The 16,310-nt window shown below is 48.1% G+C and overlaps 6 protein-coding genes across 10 annotated transcripts; 5 read left to right on the top strand and 1 right to left on the bottom strand.

Annotated features, from left to right (window-relative positions):
• The first annotated feature begins 543 nt into the window (after window positions 1-543).
• FOIG_01387 (uncharacterized protein) lies at window positions 544-3,180 on the top strand. The gene is made up of 4 exons (XM_031198222.1): window positions 544-1,153; window positions 1,225-1,482; window positions 1,535-1,754; window positions 1,805-3,180. Exons 1-4 carry the CDS (start codon window positions 744-746, stop codon window positions 2,810-2,812), a joined length of 1,896 nt encoding a protein of 631 aa, XP_031073989.1. The 5' UTR covers window positions 544-743; the 3' UTR covers window positions 2,813-3,180.
• Window positions 3,181-4,647: 1,467 nt separating this feature from the next.
• Window positions 4,648-7,045, top strand: FOIG_01386 (uncharacterized protein). The gene is made up of 4 exons (XM_031198221.1): window positions 4,648-5,140; window positions 5,201-5,452; window positions 5,505-5,712; window positions 5,765-7,045. Exons 1-4 carry the CDS (start codon window positions 4,782-4,784, stop codon window positions 6,737-6,739), a joined length of 1,794 nt encoding a protein of 597 aa, XP_031073988.1. The 5' UTR covers window positions 4,648-4,781; the 3' UTR covers window positions 6,740-7,045.
• A 519-nt stretch (window positions 7,046-7,564) lies between these two features.
• Window positions 7,565-10,268, top strand: FOIG_01385 (uncharacterized protein). Of its 5 annotated transcripts, none has more exons than XM_031198216.1 (4): window positions 7,565-8,236; window positions 8,316-8,537; window positions 8,595-8,760; window positions 8,811-10,268. In XM_031198216.1, exons 1-4 carry the CDS (start codon window positions 7,869-7,871, stop codon window positions 9,669-9,671), a joined length of 1,617 nt encoding a protein of 538 aa, XP_031073983.1. In that variant the 5' UTR covers window positions 7,565-7,868; the 3' UTR covers window positions 9,672-10,268. The 5 variants fall into 5 exon arrangements, with proteins under 5 accessions (XP_031073983.1, XP_031073984.1, XP_031073985.1 ...); XM_031198217.1 differs by having other exon boundaries at window positions 7,565-8,240; XM_031198220.1 differs by having other exon boundaries at window positions 7,697-8,236; window positions 8,316-8,382.
• Window positions 10,269-10,882: 614 nt separating this feature from the next.
• FOIG_01384 (uncharacterized protein) lies at window positions 10,883-11,711 on the top strand (the record flags this gene model as incomplete). Its single annotated transcript, XM_031198215.1, has 2 exons — window positions 10,883-10,972; window positions 11,037-11,711. 2 exons carry the CDS (start codon window positions 10,883-10,885, stop codon window positions 11,709-11,711), a joined length of 765 nt encoding a protein of 254 aa, XP_031073982.1.
• A 419-nt stretch (window positions 11,712-12,130) lies between these two features.
• FOIG_01383 (uncharacterized protein) lies at window positions 12,131-13,301 on the bottom strand. The gene has a single exon (XM_031198214.1). The coding sequence runs from the start codon at window positions 13,017-13,019 to the stop codon at window positions 12,393-12,395; it is 627 nt and encodes a 208-aa protein (XP_031073981.1). The 5' UTR covers window positions 13,020-13,301; the 3' UTR covers window positions 12,131-12,392.
• A 141-nt stretch (window positions 13,302-13,442) lies between these two features.
• On the top strand, window positions 13,443-16,027 carry FOIG_01382 (ATP-dependent RNA helicase ROK1). The gene has a single exon (XM_031198213.1). The coding sequence runs from the start codon at window positions 13,719-13,721 to the stop codon at window positions 15,798-15,800; it is 2,082 nt and encodes a 693-aa protein (XP_031073980.1). The 5' UTR covers window positions 13,443-13,718; the 3' UTR covers window positions 15,801-16,027.
• Window positions 16,028-16,310: the final 283 nt, after the last annotated feature.

The following is a 16,310-nucleotide window of genomic DNA, read 5'->3' as shown; positions in this document are numbered from 1 at the left end:
GCCTCTATAGAGGCCATAGGTGTGGTAAAGGAAGAGAAAAGAGCAAAGATGCTTTGCAACAGCGCCCTCAGCTTGTTATGGTGGAGTGGAGTTTCTACATTTTTATTAGAATACCCCTGCTGCTGCGGTTCGAGTATATGCATGTTGGCCGTTGGTTCTGTGAACAAGGCGACAGCCTGGTTGGACAGAGCAAGTTACAAAATGTACCCTCGATTTTTCTGCTCACTGTGCAAGAGATAAAATGGATTATAGTTAAATGGCTAAAACAGTTTGAGCATTGTGAGTAATTTGAGGTGGTTGTTGATAAGCTGATCTTTCAATACAATGGCATTGAGAATGGGTTGATCCAGCGACTTACACTCTGAGAAATTGAGCCACACAACTGGTACAAGCCATATACTTGTGAGCCAGGGAAAAATGTTTGAGATCTCGTTGAAACTGAACGCAAATTTATCGCGAATCTGCCTCGTTACGTCCCCCAGATGGTGCGCGGATCCCCCCTATCCTTCCGTGGTCTACGGATGCTTGCGCCAGAGTTCAAGCGCAAGCTCATTACAGTCTCACCTGGCTTCCACTCGGGCCAGACGCTTAGAACTTACCTCAGATGAATTGGTAGGATCTTTACTGAGTGCTCAAGCTATTCAAGGCGTGTGATCCTATCCCTAATACGGCAATCTCTCAACCGGTCCATCAGGCAAGATTCGTCCCCAACCTGAAAAGCGACCTACCTACACATAAAAGGGATGCACAGGTTTGCCTCAAAGATATATGTTTCTGTTGCCAACACCATGGAACCAGTCGAAGCTCAGGGAAGCCCCCCTAAAGTCCTTGACAGGCTCTTCAAAACTACAAAAACCTCCACTATCCCCCATCTCACAGAACTACGCAAGGCCCTTGGCTACGGCAACCCAGGCCAAGACCAGGACATCGCCTTTAAGAGGGCTGTTCGAACACAGATCGAATCTTTTATATCTCCTAGCACCAAACTACCTGCATATAAACTCACCAAGTGGAGGTTGCCTCTTCACCAAAGAGGACTCCAAGAGGTCACCAGAGACTTTCTCGATACCAAGGGAAAGGGGCCTGAGTTCTGGCCTGGGAGGCACAACTCTGTTAACACAAGGTGTCTTGAGTATTCTAAAGACTCTTCTCGGTGAGTGCTCAGACCCAGATGGACTAAACATACAGTATTCCCCTGACATGAGCTATCACTGACTCAAACAGGATACGTCGTCTCATGATAAAAGTCTTTTGGCGTGCAGCCCGAGAGCACAAGCGATACAAACCCTCAAACTTTACCTCTACCAAGCTACTATCACAGCCCAGCGACAGAGACGCTTCACCATTAAAGCCCCTGGACACGCCGAGTGACGACAAACACCAAGTTCTCAATAACTCGCATATTCTCAAAGGCCAGAGTATCGACAACCCCATAGATGTTGAGAGCATGCAGTCCAGAACCAACACATCAGGGCCGTCCACGTAAGAACATCCCCAACGCATCAGAAGTACGGCTTTCTGACATGGTCCCCAGAGACGATCACTTTGCAGCCTTTGGAATGTCTCTTAATCTTACTGTCCATACACAACGACAGGATACACCAGAGGAGAGCTCGAGCTCTGAGCCCTTTTCGTCTTCTCTTTTAGTCCCTGACACAGCGGAAACTATGATGCCTATTCCCGAAGAAGCAGATAGTGCGTGCAGGACAGACCCGTACGAAGTGCCTAAGAGCCCGCCAAGGGCCACTGAAACTGTTAGTACCTTCTATCAAGTTCATCCTATCGAGACTAAATCTTTTCATAGGCACAGATTAACGGCAAGCGCCCGGTCGAGTCAGACTCCAATGATAGCAACCGCCAGGCCAAAGTCCCCAGACAAGACCCGAGTACGTCTGCGAAACCGACTCGTCGGCCTCCAAAAGGCACTCGAGGTGGCAGAAAGACACAGAGCCACCGTCCTAGAGTCCGAGTCTCTCAACGGCAGACCAAGTCAATCTATCGGACGGAGGCTGCTACAGAAGAACAGATTCAAGCTGCCGAGAACCCAACCCCAACCCCATCAACTCCCCCAGCTGTAGTTGGACCTCAGCGCAGAAGTAATGCGAGCCAAAGCAAACAGCCCTCAGCCACCACTAATGATTCCACCTCAAAAACTCCAGCTGGGGAAACACAAAGCCAGTCTCCAACCGAAGCTATCAGAGCAGAGTTAGCTCGCCAGGCTGAAAGGCAGACTACAGAAGCAGCCATAGCAGCGGGTGTAGACCAACAACTAGATGCCCACGGCACGTCTACTACTGGCCTCTCCGCTAAAGCTCAAGGAAAGCTACCTGATGTGCCGGTCAGGCAGACCCCAACGGTTCAAGCTGGGCCAAGTCGGGAGCGGGAGGCGGAGTCTACAGCGAGACCAGAGGCCAGTGCTGCGAGACAACAAGGCAGCCGCCCCGGGAATCTGGAGCCTGAAGGCATACAGCGACAAGTACTGAATGGACGTGAAATAGTCATCAGATCCAACATCGCTAATGGCGTTGACTTCAGGTCTTGGAAACCCTCATCTTTCTTATTCCACATGTCTCTTGCGGCTGTGGCTGGGGAGTTGGGGTTGAGGCACGGCCGAACACTTCACATGTCTCTCAGAGGCCGAACGTCCAACTTGAATGAAGAATTCGAGAATGGTGACGAAGATGGATTTGAATCCTTCAAAGATGAGTGCCTGAGAGCTATTATGCAGCGACATTCTGGTGCTGCATCTACTCCAGTATTGCAGCGACCACAGTTTTGGATTTACTTTTCGGATAAGCCCATCTCTATTTGAAGTGGACTGTACAGTTTAGTTAGTATGGATGGGTGCAAATTCGTTTTCTTCTTTCTTTGTGTTTTTATGGTATTGTATTTTATTCTTGGGAAATTGGCGGATTGACGACTTGTAATGGTTAGACGGGCATGAACGTGTCAACAGGGTTCTGTTCCGTGGCTTTGTCTTTTTGTTTCTTATCAAGTACCAGACTTTTGTAATAACAGATTTGTATATCTTAGCACCTTTAGTTTAGACCAGCCGATAGAAAAACCTTTTGGGCCCAGAGACCTGGGAAGGAATGCGATTATATGTGTATATAAGGTAAGCACGCGTTTCTCAGGTTACGGGGAACAGTCACTGGTTGAACCAAGATCAAAATGAAGCAGTCTTGCTTTTGGCGGGGATGTTCCATGACCAGTCCAAAAGAGATGAGGTAATTGCACGGGCCAAAACAGCCCAGGTTGTGTGTCAGTGTGCCGTCCCCGTAAGCATCTCGTTCTAAAGCGTTGCTGGGAGAAAAAGTGTACGAAGAGAAATAACAAAAGCAAAGATGGTTCCTCCTTTGAAACATGACGTTACAGCTCGGCTATTTCCCCTTCAAGACAAACTCGCCTTACGGATAGTGATAGACTCCGCTAAACACTGATTAAACTACAGCACTCTCTGTGGAGCTAATGGAACTAGGGACGCGCCGTGTTTCCGCTTGTCTAACAAACGCCTTCAACTGTCTATTCATAGCATCCACTCACTGCCTTGTAGGCCAGGAACTTCAGTGCCGGTGCCACAGACAAGAGAACTACCTTACAGATTCACGTTGCGAACCATAATACGGTGAAGATCAAGGTTGCCTCAGCATGAAAATGATCTGATTTGAAGAGTTTTCACGGCACAAAATGAAACAGGCGCAGTGATGGGGCTGAAGCTTGGACACTATCACGAACCTGTGTTGCTGGTATCTGGCTTCGGCTCAGGCCAATCTTGGCTTGTGCTGTGCCATCCGAAGGGAGGAAAAGCAATTAGACCGACTTGACGGGCGTAGGGTGCGGTGAGCTCACCATCAACGCTGCAAAAGACAAAGCGGTAGGGAAACGAGAGCTTGCCAGCCTGGTCGTTTCAACCCTCCTGACGCATCTGCAGAAAGACGATGAAGTGGGGAGGATGATCCGTATCGGCCATGGCCAGTTTCTGGAGGCTTCTAACTGGCCAGAAATTCCATCCAGGAAGCTTGTCAAGGCAGTATATTCAGCCCTGTATCATGGGCACAACCACCATCATTAGCGGCAAGAGAAGCTAATAGAGAGGAAGGAGAGAAGAGAAGAGAAGAGAATGGGACGCGTTTTGGTGAAGTGGAGTTTGTACAGTTCCCTTATAATCCCTGCAATGGCTGTTTTTGTCTATGCGCGTTGGTTGTTGGTTGTGAACCATCTCATGCCCAAGAAGTATCAAGAACGAGCGCTGCACTTTTCTGCTCATGAATATTGGCTCTCAAATCAACTTATTGCAATAAGTAAAACCCTAAAGAGAACCTGGATAATTTGACCAGTATGTAACTTAGTTGATGTTTAGTATGGCAAAGTTGAACATGGTACTATCGAGTACTTGACACTCTGCAAAAGCGTGCCCTCAATACAAGCTCAGGCGGGTACTTGTATATGAGAAGAAACTGAATGTTCTAAAATATCCCATAGTAAGATGTGAGGATGGTCAACTCCAAGGCTATCTGACTCTGTTCCCGGAAGCATCTCATCTTTCCGCGGCCCCTTCCCCGTGCAGACAATACAGCCTTGAACCTGGTATGAATGCCCCTTGTAAATCTCACTGGTATTCATTGGTACTCCATCGAGTCTTGACTACGTCAATCTTAACTGCGTCCATCCACCACTTGCCCGACCAGCTTTCACTCGTAACCGACCATAAGCATGACATACACACACCTCCTATCCTCTTCAGATAAATAAGTTTGCACCTCACAACACCATACAGTGATATGGCCTCTCTAGCCCGTGGTAAGTCTCGCAAGTTTGGCGAGAGGATCTTCAAAACTTCAAAGGCCACCTCCATTTCCAGCCTTACAGACCTGCGTAAGGAGCTTGGGTACGGCCATCCAGGTCAAGATCAAGACATTGCCTTCAAGCGAGCCATTCGACACCAGATCGAGCAATTCAAATCCACTGAAGGTATCCCCGGGTACAGGCTCACTAAGTGGACAGATCCTTCTCATAAGAGAGGACTTCTCGAAATCACTAGGGACTTTCTTGATACTCAAGGAAAGGGGGTTGAGTACTGGCCTGACAGGTGCCACCTTGACACATCACGCCCATTGCGATATCACAAAGACTCTGCTAAGTATGCCTTCGAAATACACACACCTTTGGCCTTGAGCATAGCTGACAATGGCCGTAATAGGATACACCGTCTCATGATCAAGGTCTTTTGGCGCACAGCTAAGGAATACAAGCGACACAAAACGTCAAGTGTGGCCACTGCTCAGCTACTCTCGCAACCCACCAACTCAATCGATAGACCCATCAAGGCTCAGGATAACTCTGACGGCACTGATCATCGAGTACTACACAATACACCAGATATCAGGGGCCAGAGTGCGGATAACCCTATATATTTAGATGATATGCCACCATTTGTTCAAGGAGTATCCGAGTAGGTAATTCGCCATCACCCTCTGAAATTCCTTGCCTGACATGATGTTGAGAACTCACGCCCCCTTTGCTGGCCAACCTATGGCTCCGTTTTGCGACGAGAGGTTCGAAAGCAACGGGCCTGAAAACTCGGAACATATCCGTGCCATGATTGGCATTCCTTTCGACCCCAACATTCAGAACTTTGCTCCTCCGACTCAGGAGACTATGGCCACCGGCCTTGACGACACTCTCGACCTCCTGCAGCAGGATGAACAGAGGGTTAGTACATCTATTGATCCACATCCTTCTCAGAAACTGATGTGTATGGCAGGCCCAGAACAATGGCAAGCGACCAGCTGAGCTCAACGATGACACTACTCCACAACCTTCGTCCTCCCAGCCACAACATCTGCCCACTAAACGCGCCAGGAAACGCACTGCCCGACTAGATAGTGCCCCCGAAGAAGAGGTTGCAGTGTATGATGAGACTTCGTCTTCATCTATGCAGTCATCGCAACACAGCAACTGGTCGGCACCAAATCAGCCAACAAGAGGCTCCCAGTTCAAACGCCCCTTACCCCGTCATGGTAGTCGTAGTGTAGGGGAAAAGACTTTCGAGCCCGAGAGACCACCAAGAGCAGAAGCTGCTCGACGCGCTGAGCGAGAAGCTCAAGCTACTGTATCGGTCATAGAGGAATGTCACGCTACAGCTACTGACACAGGCTCCGCCGACGGGGTTCAGGAGCACACAGCTGATGAATCTCGAATTCAACCCACGCTGCCTCACCCTGAGCCCGTCGGAGATATGGCGCTCATCCAAGAGCCAACACCGGCGCAAGAGACAACTCCAGTTCAGGAGAGCAGTGCTCCTGGGGTAGATTTTAGTCAAGCTGCTTCTCAGAAGGTCTCAGACTCAAGGAGGAACCCTCATCTCAAATTACAATCGAAAGCTCTTATGGCGTCTCGTATTGAACTACGATCCAGCATCTCCAACTGCATGTCTTTAGAGATATGGAGGCCTTCTTCGTCTATATTCGACATGTCCCTTGAAGAATTGACAGCCGCTCTAGCTCCGAATCGCGAGTCGGGGAGTCTTCACTTGTTATTTAAGTCGCTGATACCTGGACGCCAGCGCGGTTTACCAGCTCCGGCTCTGCGCAATGGAGATAGTGACTTTCGTTTCTTCAAGCTGGAGTGTTTGGACATTATTATTGAAGAGTTTGAGCGTTCTCGGTCGCTTCCGAAGGCCGAGAGGCCGGAATTGGCCTATTCGATCCACATCTCCAGAGCGCCTGACTTCTATTAAGAATGGAGCTTCTCAATTCTACTATTTCCTCTTCGCTTATTTTCCTTTGTTGCGCTGTCGTTATCTATACTCCAGTTACGTATATATATATATGCGGATATCAAGGTTGGGATGAATTAATGATGGGATTAATGGTTTGGACTCGCGTAGGGTGTTAACGATTGGGCCAATATCTAGTTTTATTTCGTATCAAGCACAGGGATTTGGAACAGACGAAATCTTCTTCAGTAGGAAGAACAAGGGAAAAGAAAAGACACAGCATAGATCTTAAACATACGATCAATAGATGTAGTTATGTTTTTGCCATTGTCTTTGCTTTCGATATGGATGTTATCCGCTCGAATGTCGCTAAGTTTTTGATACTGTGGAAATGTTGGCGAACAGTGCAACGAGTGGTTACGCAATGCAGGCTGCCGTAGTCTCACAGGGGTAAATGGCCTTCTTGGAAACAGGGAAATAACTTCGGATTTGCTTTTTGTTGTTGGAGAGAAGAGAAAACTACTAGTTAGACGACGGGAAAATTGTGGTTGCAGAACAAGATAAGGACAGACAGTGGTAGCAGGGCAAGGCTAGTGTGTGGTCCGTCTATGAACTGGCTGTAACATCTTTAAACAATAACATAATATTACACAATGCAATGTCTACACACCATATGTAACAATGTATTGTTTTATTTCAGTTAGATCAAAAGTCTAATTAAATGCGTTATCGAAGAGCCGACACTGATTGATTTCCTAAGAAATCGGAAACACTTACATCCGTCGCCTGATCCGCGATACCATCAGGTGTAAGAAGCGAGACATCAGCCAACAACCAACATCACAACGTGCATGGCTAGTATCATATTTTGTTGCAGCTGTTATAAAAATGCAAGACTTGGCCCTGGCATTACATTGCTTACCAGTAATGGCCCGCTGAGCTAACTGTAGGTGGCCGTAATGTGTGGAAAGTTACCATGCCTTCACTGCAATATTCCCTGAAGATCCATGCTCATTTCTCTGAGGCTCTCACAGGGGTATCGAAATCTGGGGTTTGCATACAATCTTACTAAATACCCCCCCGTTCTGCCGTCCCATCCTTTCAATAATCCTGCTCTGCAAATCCCTGAATTGTCCTCTACGTCCTGATCATGACCTCAAAGAAGAAAGGTACCGCGCGCCGGACGGGGCCTTTTCTATTTTCCTCACGCACGAGGACTACCAAGGACGTGCCTCCGATCATGAAACTGCTCAGCGAACTTGGATTTGGCGATTCTGCAGACAAGGCGCTACTCAATGAGTTCAACACTGCTCGTAAATTTCACATGAACCGCTTCATAGAAGAAAAGATAATCGACGACAAAGATATGTTGGAGTGGTCCTCCGAGCCATGCAAGCAAAAGATTCGCAGGATGGTCAAGGACTTCCTTGTCAGACAGAACCATGGCCCTCGTTTCTGGCCCGATGAGCCTTCTGCTGCAAACACCAAGAAGTACCGTTATTCACAGGATTCCCAACAGTCGGTCTAAGCTCCTTTTATTCTTTCTGACGCGTCTCGGATGAGTGACTGACAGTGGGTTTGTACCTATTCTGTATAGGATCATCAAAACATTGATGATGCTGTTTTTTCGACAGCTATACAACAGAAGATCACACGATATAAAGGTTCGCAAAGAAAAGAGGCGTACCAATCTCTTCGAGCGAGGGGATGCGCCTGACGAGCCTATTGCCCTTGATCTATCCAGCGATGAGTCTGATTACGAATACCAAGTATTTGATACCCCAGCATCACCGATATCTGGTGAATCTAGCCTCAAGAGGTGAGCTATTGATGTCAACAAATGTGGTAGATGTATGTGCTAACACGGTGAGTTTAGAGAGCCTTCTGATTCTCCAGAGTTACCTTCACTTGAGGAGATTAGACATACAGTACAGAGTCAGACTATGCCCTCAGATACTGTCACGCCGCTACCGAGTGTGGTTCAGGATGAGCATGTGAACCCTGAGCCAGCTCAGGAATCTAGCCAACCTTCAACAACAAGCGTAAGAATTCTCTTGAGTAATTCTGGTACCACTCTACTGACACTGAAAAGCCTGTGCTGCCAACCAAAAGGCCTCTATCACAATCCGAGGCGTCACCGTTGCGCACAAAAAGCCCGCGTCTCAGCGGTTTCCGTGGACCCACAGCCGATCCGTTCTCTCGAGATGCTAATGTTCGGCTTGAATCAGTCGCCCGAGCAGTTTCTCCCAGACAAGACCTTCGGAGGTCAAGTCGAAAATCTGTTCCTGTGCCTGTTGCTTCCATGGGTGAAGGGTCAGGAACGAATGACACCCAGGAGCTATCACCAGAGGCAGAGAGGAATACCACGGATGAGATCGTCTGTGGGTTCAAAACTGCGATACGAGTAGTTCCGCCCATTGGAGAGGATAGCAGTACTCATATTCCTGGAAATGTAACAGAAAGAGCAGCTACAGACCAGCCTGTAAAGCTTGGATCTACTCCACTCTCTCAGAAGGATACTACTGCCACGTCTGGGCGAGACATTGAAGAGCTCAGCAGTATCTCCTATGACACAGCTGCGGCCAGGCGCTTACTGAGCTCCCATCTCCGCGGGCACAATACAGATACTCCTACCCCTCTTCAATTCTCTTTTTCCTTTCACGATGGTAGTCACGGCGACCCGTTCAACATTTCAGCAGTCGAATTCTTCACAATGACCCTCAAACAGTTTATGGACGTTCTACCCATGAACGATAAGGAAATGATAACAGGGCTATGCATACGCCAATACGGGCCCAAGTTCTGTCTCCGGCAAGTGTATCTGTACAACGAGGATGTTTTTGGGAACATTCGTCAGCAGTTTCTCCGTTGTATTGAGAGCGACACACGGGATGTGAAAAACCACGGAAAGAGGCTGGACTACGAGATTAGTATTGAGCCACTTAGGGAGTGATATGAGAAATCTTTCCCGTAAGAGATGGATCGATGAATGAAGGGAACAGATTTACAAGTCACAAATCTCCGGCGTCGACTTCGAAACTCATCAATGACGACACGAGTCCATGAGATATTAGCGACATGCTCCATGACGCCGCTGACGCCGCGCTGAAGATACAAGAGCTTGAAACGTTGGAAATGTGGAACAACAGACGAGGTGTGGTGATGCTCTCGGCTACCAGAGAGCTGGAGATGATGAGTCGGTCATCATGGCGTCTTGGGGGGAATTCGAGTTCGTTCTTGGGATTCCGTCATCCGCGGTACGGCCTGGATAAGATCATGATACAGTCCTCTTGGGCCGGTCAAGATGCGATTGGATCCTACGGTGATGTGATCTACCAGCTGGGAATTTCGACCGAAGCCACTATAGCTGTCCACAGCAAATGTTCCACCAGAATAGATGTGCTTCAGCACATTCACCGTCAGCAAGAGCACGGGAATTATGGCATTCGGTGCTGGAACAGCCATAGGCCTCAACACAGCCATGAGTTCAAATAATATTACTGTTACTATGCTAGAGAATTGATATATCGATATAATCATTTCTGCCGTGCCCAGCTGTCTCAGTCTACCTTTTTGGGGCACCACATAAGACCTCAATCATAAGGAACAAAAAGACTTGGATAAGCTTTTAATAAGTCTAGGGGGTCTTTTGGCTACGTGCATGCATTCGTTATTACATGGCGCCCTGATTCAAGGTCTGAGATACCTACTCTTGCCCCCCCAAGGGCTGCTCGATAATAGCAATGACTCTGTCGTGATATGAACAGCTTGTGTGGCCTTCTTTCCTTGACAAACTTCGAAGCTCTCCTCAAGGTGATAGTAGCACCTTCCAGAGGACCAACTTGCCTTTATTATTTTGAGATGTCTTTTAAGGTAGGTGCACACTCCTGGCCCATACCGAAGCTTCGCCATTAATCGTTTCTGAGTCCCTACCCAGTCTTCGTCCTTACATCACAAGACGATATTTTCAACACAATCAGTCACTAGTAACAGCAAGGCTACTTTCTTTAATCATCATAAAGTACTCTTCAGAAGATACAGAGATCAAGCGCATATTCTCGAGACAACATCGCTAGGACAGTTTCAATCCAAGTACCACCGAAAAACCATGGTAAGTTCTTCTGATCCAAACCAAACCTTCATCAAGAGAAGTAAATCCTATGCATGTCTTGCTCCAATCTTGAATGGCCCCTCCAAGAGGCAGATGCCGTGGGAGAATCTGACATAGACAGCAGCTGTGGCATTGACCCGACTGTATGCCCACGGCATCGAGCAATTACCATCCTGCTTCATTGAGTGCTAACGTATCTCCTAACAGTCAGAAAATAGTCCAAAGGACCGCAACGGATCTGGCAGCCACGATCAGTCATCGTCATTGTCTCGCGGTAGCACGGAAGAGGTACCCGACATGGCTTTGGATAAAACTATCAATAAGGACGATCCAGCGGCAGATCACACCAGTTCTTCATCCAGATCCTCGGAAACCTCGGAAAGTAAACCTTCATTTACCGTTGTTGCCACGAGTCACAAGGTAACTTCAAAGAGTGACTATGCGCAAGGTCAAGATCATCCTATCTCCTCTTCGGTCGAAGCTTCGAACAGCAACGCAGAACCACCAAAGATTCCAGGGCAATCAATCTCGACTTCCCAAGTTGATCAGTCGAAATCGAATAATTCTCTGATCACGGAGGATTTGGGAATTCAAGATCGCCAGTCAGGCCTTGGGAGAAGGCCTGATACACCTATACCAGAGTCCTTACGAGATGAGGGATACCCTTCTGCTCAGGACGAGGACGAGGAGCCGGTAGATGAAGAACCATATTCTTCTTACGTACACGAAGAGAATTACGGCAAAGAAGAAGATTACGACCAAGAACAAGATCACGGCCATGATCCAACTGCCAGTGCCCACTCATCCCCCGACTCTATTGTCACAATGATTGCAAACGACCGCCTATTCGCTATCGACTTCACAGTCTACCACACCGATTAGTACTCGAGTTATCAATGGTGTCCAGCACGAAGCTTCTTTGGCATGTCGCTTGCAGAGATTATAGAAGAGATACATTTCGAAAAAGATAGCGGCGTAACTATCTCCCTCGAGTGTACTGTTGGGGGAGAAGATCTGGTATATCAACGGAAAGCTCGCACTGAAGAGAGGTTTCATGTGTTACAGCAGAGATTCAGACATCTTATTGATGCATTGACAAAGAAAACTCCACCAAATGGGAAGGGAGATCCAACTTTCGAGATAATTATCGAAAGTCTTGGTCCAAGACGTTGGACCGCTTAGCTTGATGCGTGATCTTCGGCTTTCAATCCTGGACTCTGGAGAGCTGGAGTTTGGAGGCAGCTACCAGTATCTTAGTTAAAGCGTGGGTATTGAATGGTTTGACATGAAGGTATCAAGAAGCTTACATTAGTGGATTTAAGAATAAAGCGTTGTTTGCCACAAGATAAAAGCCGTCTTATTCACCTCATATTGCGTACATGCCATAAAGGTGAGAGATTCAACTGAAGGAATGACAAAAGATTTTACATAGAGATTTCATGTGCAAGTAATCTGTTATTCATATTTATGATGTAGCTCCTTTAGGCACGAATCACCAACCAATACTCCATTCATGATTTAACGCCGGTCCATTTCATGCAATCATCCATATCATCAAACCGTTTAACCAGCAAACATACTGGTAAGCTCCCAGTCGCCACTAGCGAGTTGCCTCCAGGAGCTCGAGCACGTAGCTTGAACGGTCTGCATGCCAAAGTTGCCATCTCCTTGGTCAAGTTGGCGGAAGAGGGTGACCTTGTAGCCAATGGCAGCAGCCATGAGACCAATCTCGACGGGCTGGGGGTCGTGCATCTTGTAGGCGAGCCACTCCTCACAGTGCTTGATCTCTTCTTCTAGAGAGGGATCAGAGTCAGCGGTTCGGGGGACAGGGTCGCCGAAGAGGAAGCGGTTCGACATGACGGCGTCCTTGGCGATGTACTTGAGGGCAGTCTTGGGCTTGTCGCAGAGGGCACGCCAGAGAAGAGTCTCCATCTCCTTGACGGCGGAGAGGTTACGGCCCTTGATGGTCTTGAGGTTCTCCTCATCTGATTCCTCATCTGCGTCGTGCTCCTTTTGCTTGCCACCACCGTTGAAGAAGTCGGAGCCTTCGATGCCGGATACGATGCTACCGTTTTGTTGGCGCGGGGTAAGTTCCATGCCTCTCTGGCTGGAGGGACCACCGAATTTGCTTTCTTCAGCGTTAAGCCCGTGAGGCGAGCGATCGTTGGTGAGACCAAGCATAGTCGGCATGATGGCGGTTGTCTGTGTTGAAGAGATATGTACTAGTTTGAAGATCCGATCTGCTTTTAGATGCAAGAGTGACAATGCAGGGCAGAATGAAAATGGGGAATGCAAGACATAAAATACAGAAAAGCAGAAGCAGAAATACCAAGTTTCATGTATTTTCCATGCTTGCGAGTTCCAAATCCTGATTGCTGGCTATCCCGGCAGCCAGAGTGACGTCAACCTTGGATGCATCATGCTCATGCCTGCAGCAAAAAGTTGGATAAGATTATGACGGAGATCGACACTAATCGAACATGTTTTACTGTACAGACTAAGAGTTTCATTGGATGAGATGATCCCCCATAATGGATCATCCATGGAGCGTTCCTGATGCTCAAAAGTGTGCAGTTGCTAACAAATTCCCATCGATCTCGGGTCGGGGATTTACTGAACAATCCAAAGCGCCCACTAACACTAACGACCGGTAGGTAACCTTAGCAGATCTCAACGGCTGTGGCGGTGCTACAACTGTGGCTGCTTTCACCCACCAGCCACCTATCATCACACCCACCCCCACTACCCGCTAGTGATGATTTCCGTCAAGCCAACATGGGTCCACCAAAATTTCTGAATGCAATTCTCAGTTGCTAGCACTTTTCTTCACATTGGATCTCCAGCCCAAGCTCGCTGCTCAACCACGCGTTATAGCGCATACCCTTCAAAATGGATATCCTCAAGGTTCTATCGCGTGGGACCAAAAAGACACAAAAGAACAGCCAAAACTCCAGCAATGCTCAGCAGAAGCTTCCCTCGGCTGGTACATCCACGAACCCTCAGCTCTACCATGATCAGGTCCGCGGCCAGAAGCGAAAGCGAACAAAGAATGAGCCCGAACCCGAAGCTCACGACGAGCTCCCCGAAGTTGACTTCTTTGCCCCCAAGCCAGAGCCTGTAGCCAAGGCAGCTGTTGAGACAGAGGAGCCCGTCCAAGTACCGAAACCTACACGGCCGTCTCGATTGTTGAGTGAGGACGAGTGTCGCCAGCTGCTACGATCGCATCGATTGAAGATTACTCTCCTCTCCAAGTCAGAGGATCAGTCTAAGGTCAAGAAGAGCAAGAAAAAGAAGAAGGCGGCTGTTGAAGTGAAGAAGGATGGAAAGAAGCAGCTCTTCCCACAGCCTTTGGACTCTTTTAGCGAGCTGCGCAATGCCTACGGTCTCTCAAACAAAGTCGCCGACAACCTTGTATTCCAGGGATACCGAGTTCCTACTGAAGTTCAGATGGGTAGTCTTCCTCTTCTCGTACACCCCCAGGCTGCCCTGAAAGACGAAGATGGACTCGAAGTAGGAGTCGATTTCCTCGCAATCGCTCCCACAGGAAGCGGAAAGACCATCAGTTTCTTAATTCCCGCTATCAACAACATTTTGCGCAGGCGCTCGCAGCAAAGCCTCAGCGATATTCACGAACTCGAGGCGATTATTGTTGCACCAACCCGCGAATTGGTGCACCAAATCGTTAGCGAAGGACAGAAGCTTGCTCAAGGAACAGGACTGAAGGTCGTTTCGATGAAGAAGCACACACAACTTTCAGCCGAGCAAGTGGACATGGCAGAAGATGGCTCAGAAGATGAAGAGGACAAAGAGTCGGATTCTGAGGATGAAGATGAAAACAAGGCAGACGACAAGCCCAAGCAAATCACAAAGGCTGATATCTTGGTCACCACACCCTTTCTCTTACTAAAGTTTCTCACCTCAGGACCTCCCAGCACACAAAAGGTTCTGCCTACTGTAAGAGACTTGATATTGGATGAGGCGGATGTTTTACTTGACCCTCTTTTCCGAGATGCCATGATGTCTGACTGGACAGCATGCACAAACCCCGACCTGAGGGTGTCATTCTGGTCTGCTACGATGGGCTCAAACATTGAGTCCATGGTTACAGAGAAGTTGACTTCAAGAGCACAGTCGCTGGGTATCACACCGAAGCCCTTTGTGCGACTAGTCGTCGGTCTCAAGGATACTGCTGTTCCAAACATTGCCCACAAGCTTATCTACACCGCGACTGAGCAGGGTAAACTACTAGCATTGCGCCAGCTGCTGCACCCTACGGCTGCTGATGATTCGGGTCCTCCTCTACGACCCCCTTTCTTGGTCTTTACGCAAACAATTGACCGAGCGACTGCTCTGCACGAGGAACTACAATACGACATTCCTCTCGAGGCTGGTGGTGCAGCAAGAATTGCAGCCCTTCACAGTGGTCTCACAGACTCTGCTCGATCTTCCATCATGCGCAAGTTCCGTGCTGGAGACATCTGGGTTCTGATCACAACAGATGTGTTGGCACGAGGTGTAGACTTTGCCGGTGTCAACGGTGTTGTCAACTACGATGTCCCCGGCTCCAGCGCCGGCTACGTCCACCGCGCAGGACGGACAGGCCGAGCAGGTCGCGAAGGTGGCGTGGCAGTCACATTCTACACCAAGGAGGACATTCCCTTCGTCAAGATGGTCGCCAATGTTATCGCTGCAAGCGAGAAGCAGGCTGGCAAAACAGGAGATGAGGCTGGGGTGCAAAAGTGGCTCCTGGATGCTCTCCCTAATGTCGGCAAGGCAGACCGCAAGAAGCTCAAGGAGCGAGGTGTGGAAGCGCGGCGAAGTGGAAATAAAGCCAAGATCACGTCCAAGAGTGGCTATGAGAGACGAAAGGAGAATAACCGCCGCGGTGCTATTGAGGGTAGCAAGAAGAGGAAATTACAAGCAAATGAGGACAGTGGTGATGATGGTGAATGGGGTGGTTTTGATGACTAGGGACATCACTATGGTCTGGAAAAGTTTGCATATAACGTTATGGAAAAGCATGGCCGTTTGAGGATATAGAGCGATGGAACCTGAAGATCTGAAGATCATAAAAGCAGAAAAGCTTGGACTTGCGAGTTGAGTTTGAAGGCTAGTTTTATTTACAACTAGTTCCGCATCAGGCATAAAATGTCTCAAAATAATATGATATAGAGAAGAATTCTCTTAGAACTCCCGCCTTTTTCATGAATGTATTGACGGAATCGTGAAATCTCATGATTGAAAAGGACCGAAATATTCAACATAGCGCATTGACTTGCTGAGTATTGATGAGTTGTTAGCATAGTCGTGGCTTAACTGAGGCCATACAGATCTATCGAGACACGATTCAACAGCGAATACTTATCAGCTAGGGCTCAAACTAATGTCTTCTTCTTTAACAAACAACTGCATCTGAACAGTTTGTGACTAACTCGACAATTGTATCAAAAAAAGAAAGAAAAAAACTGACTGACTGACTGA

The sequence above is a fragment of the Fusarium odoratissimum genome (genome assembly GCF_000260195.1).
Source record: "Fusarium odoratissimum NRRL 54006 unplaced genomic scaffold supercont1.1, whole genome shotgun sequence".
Lineage (NCBI taxonomy): Eukaryota > Fungi > Ascomycota > Sordariomycetes > Hypocreales > Nectriaceae > Fusarium > Fusarium odoratissimum.
Note: the sequence above shows the minus strand (reverse complement) of the source record. Positions and strands in the feature narration are given on the sequence as shown.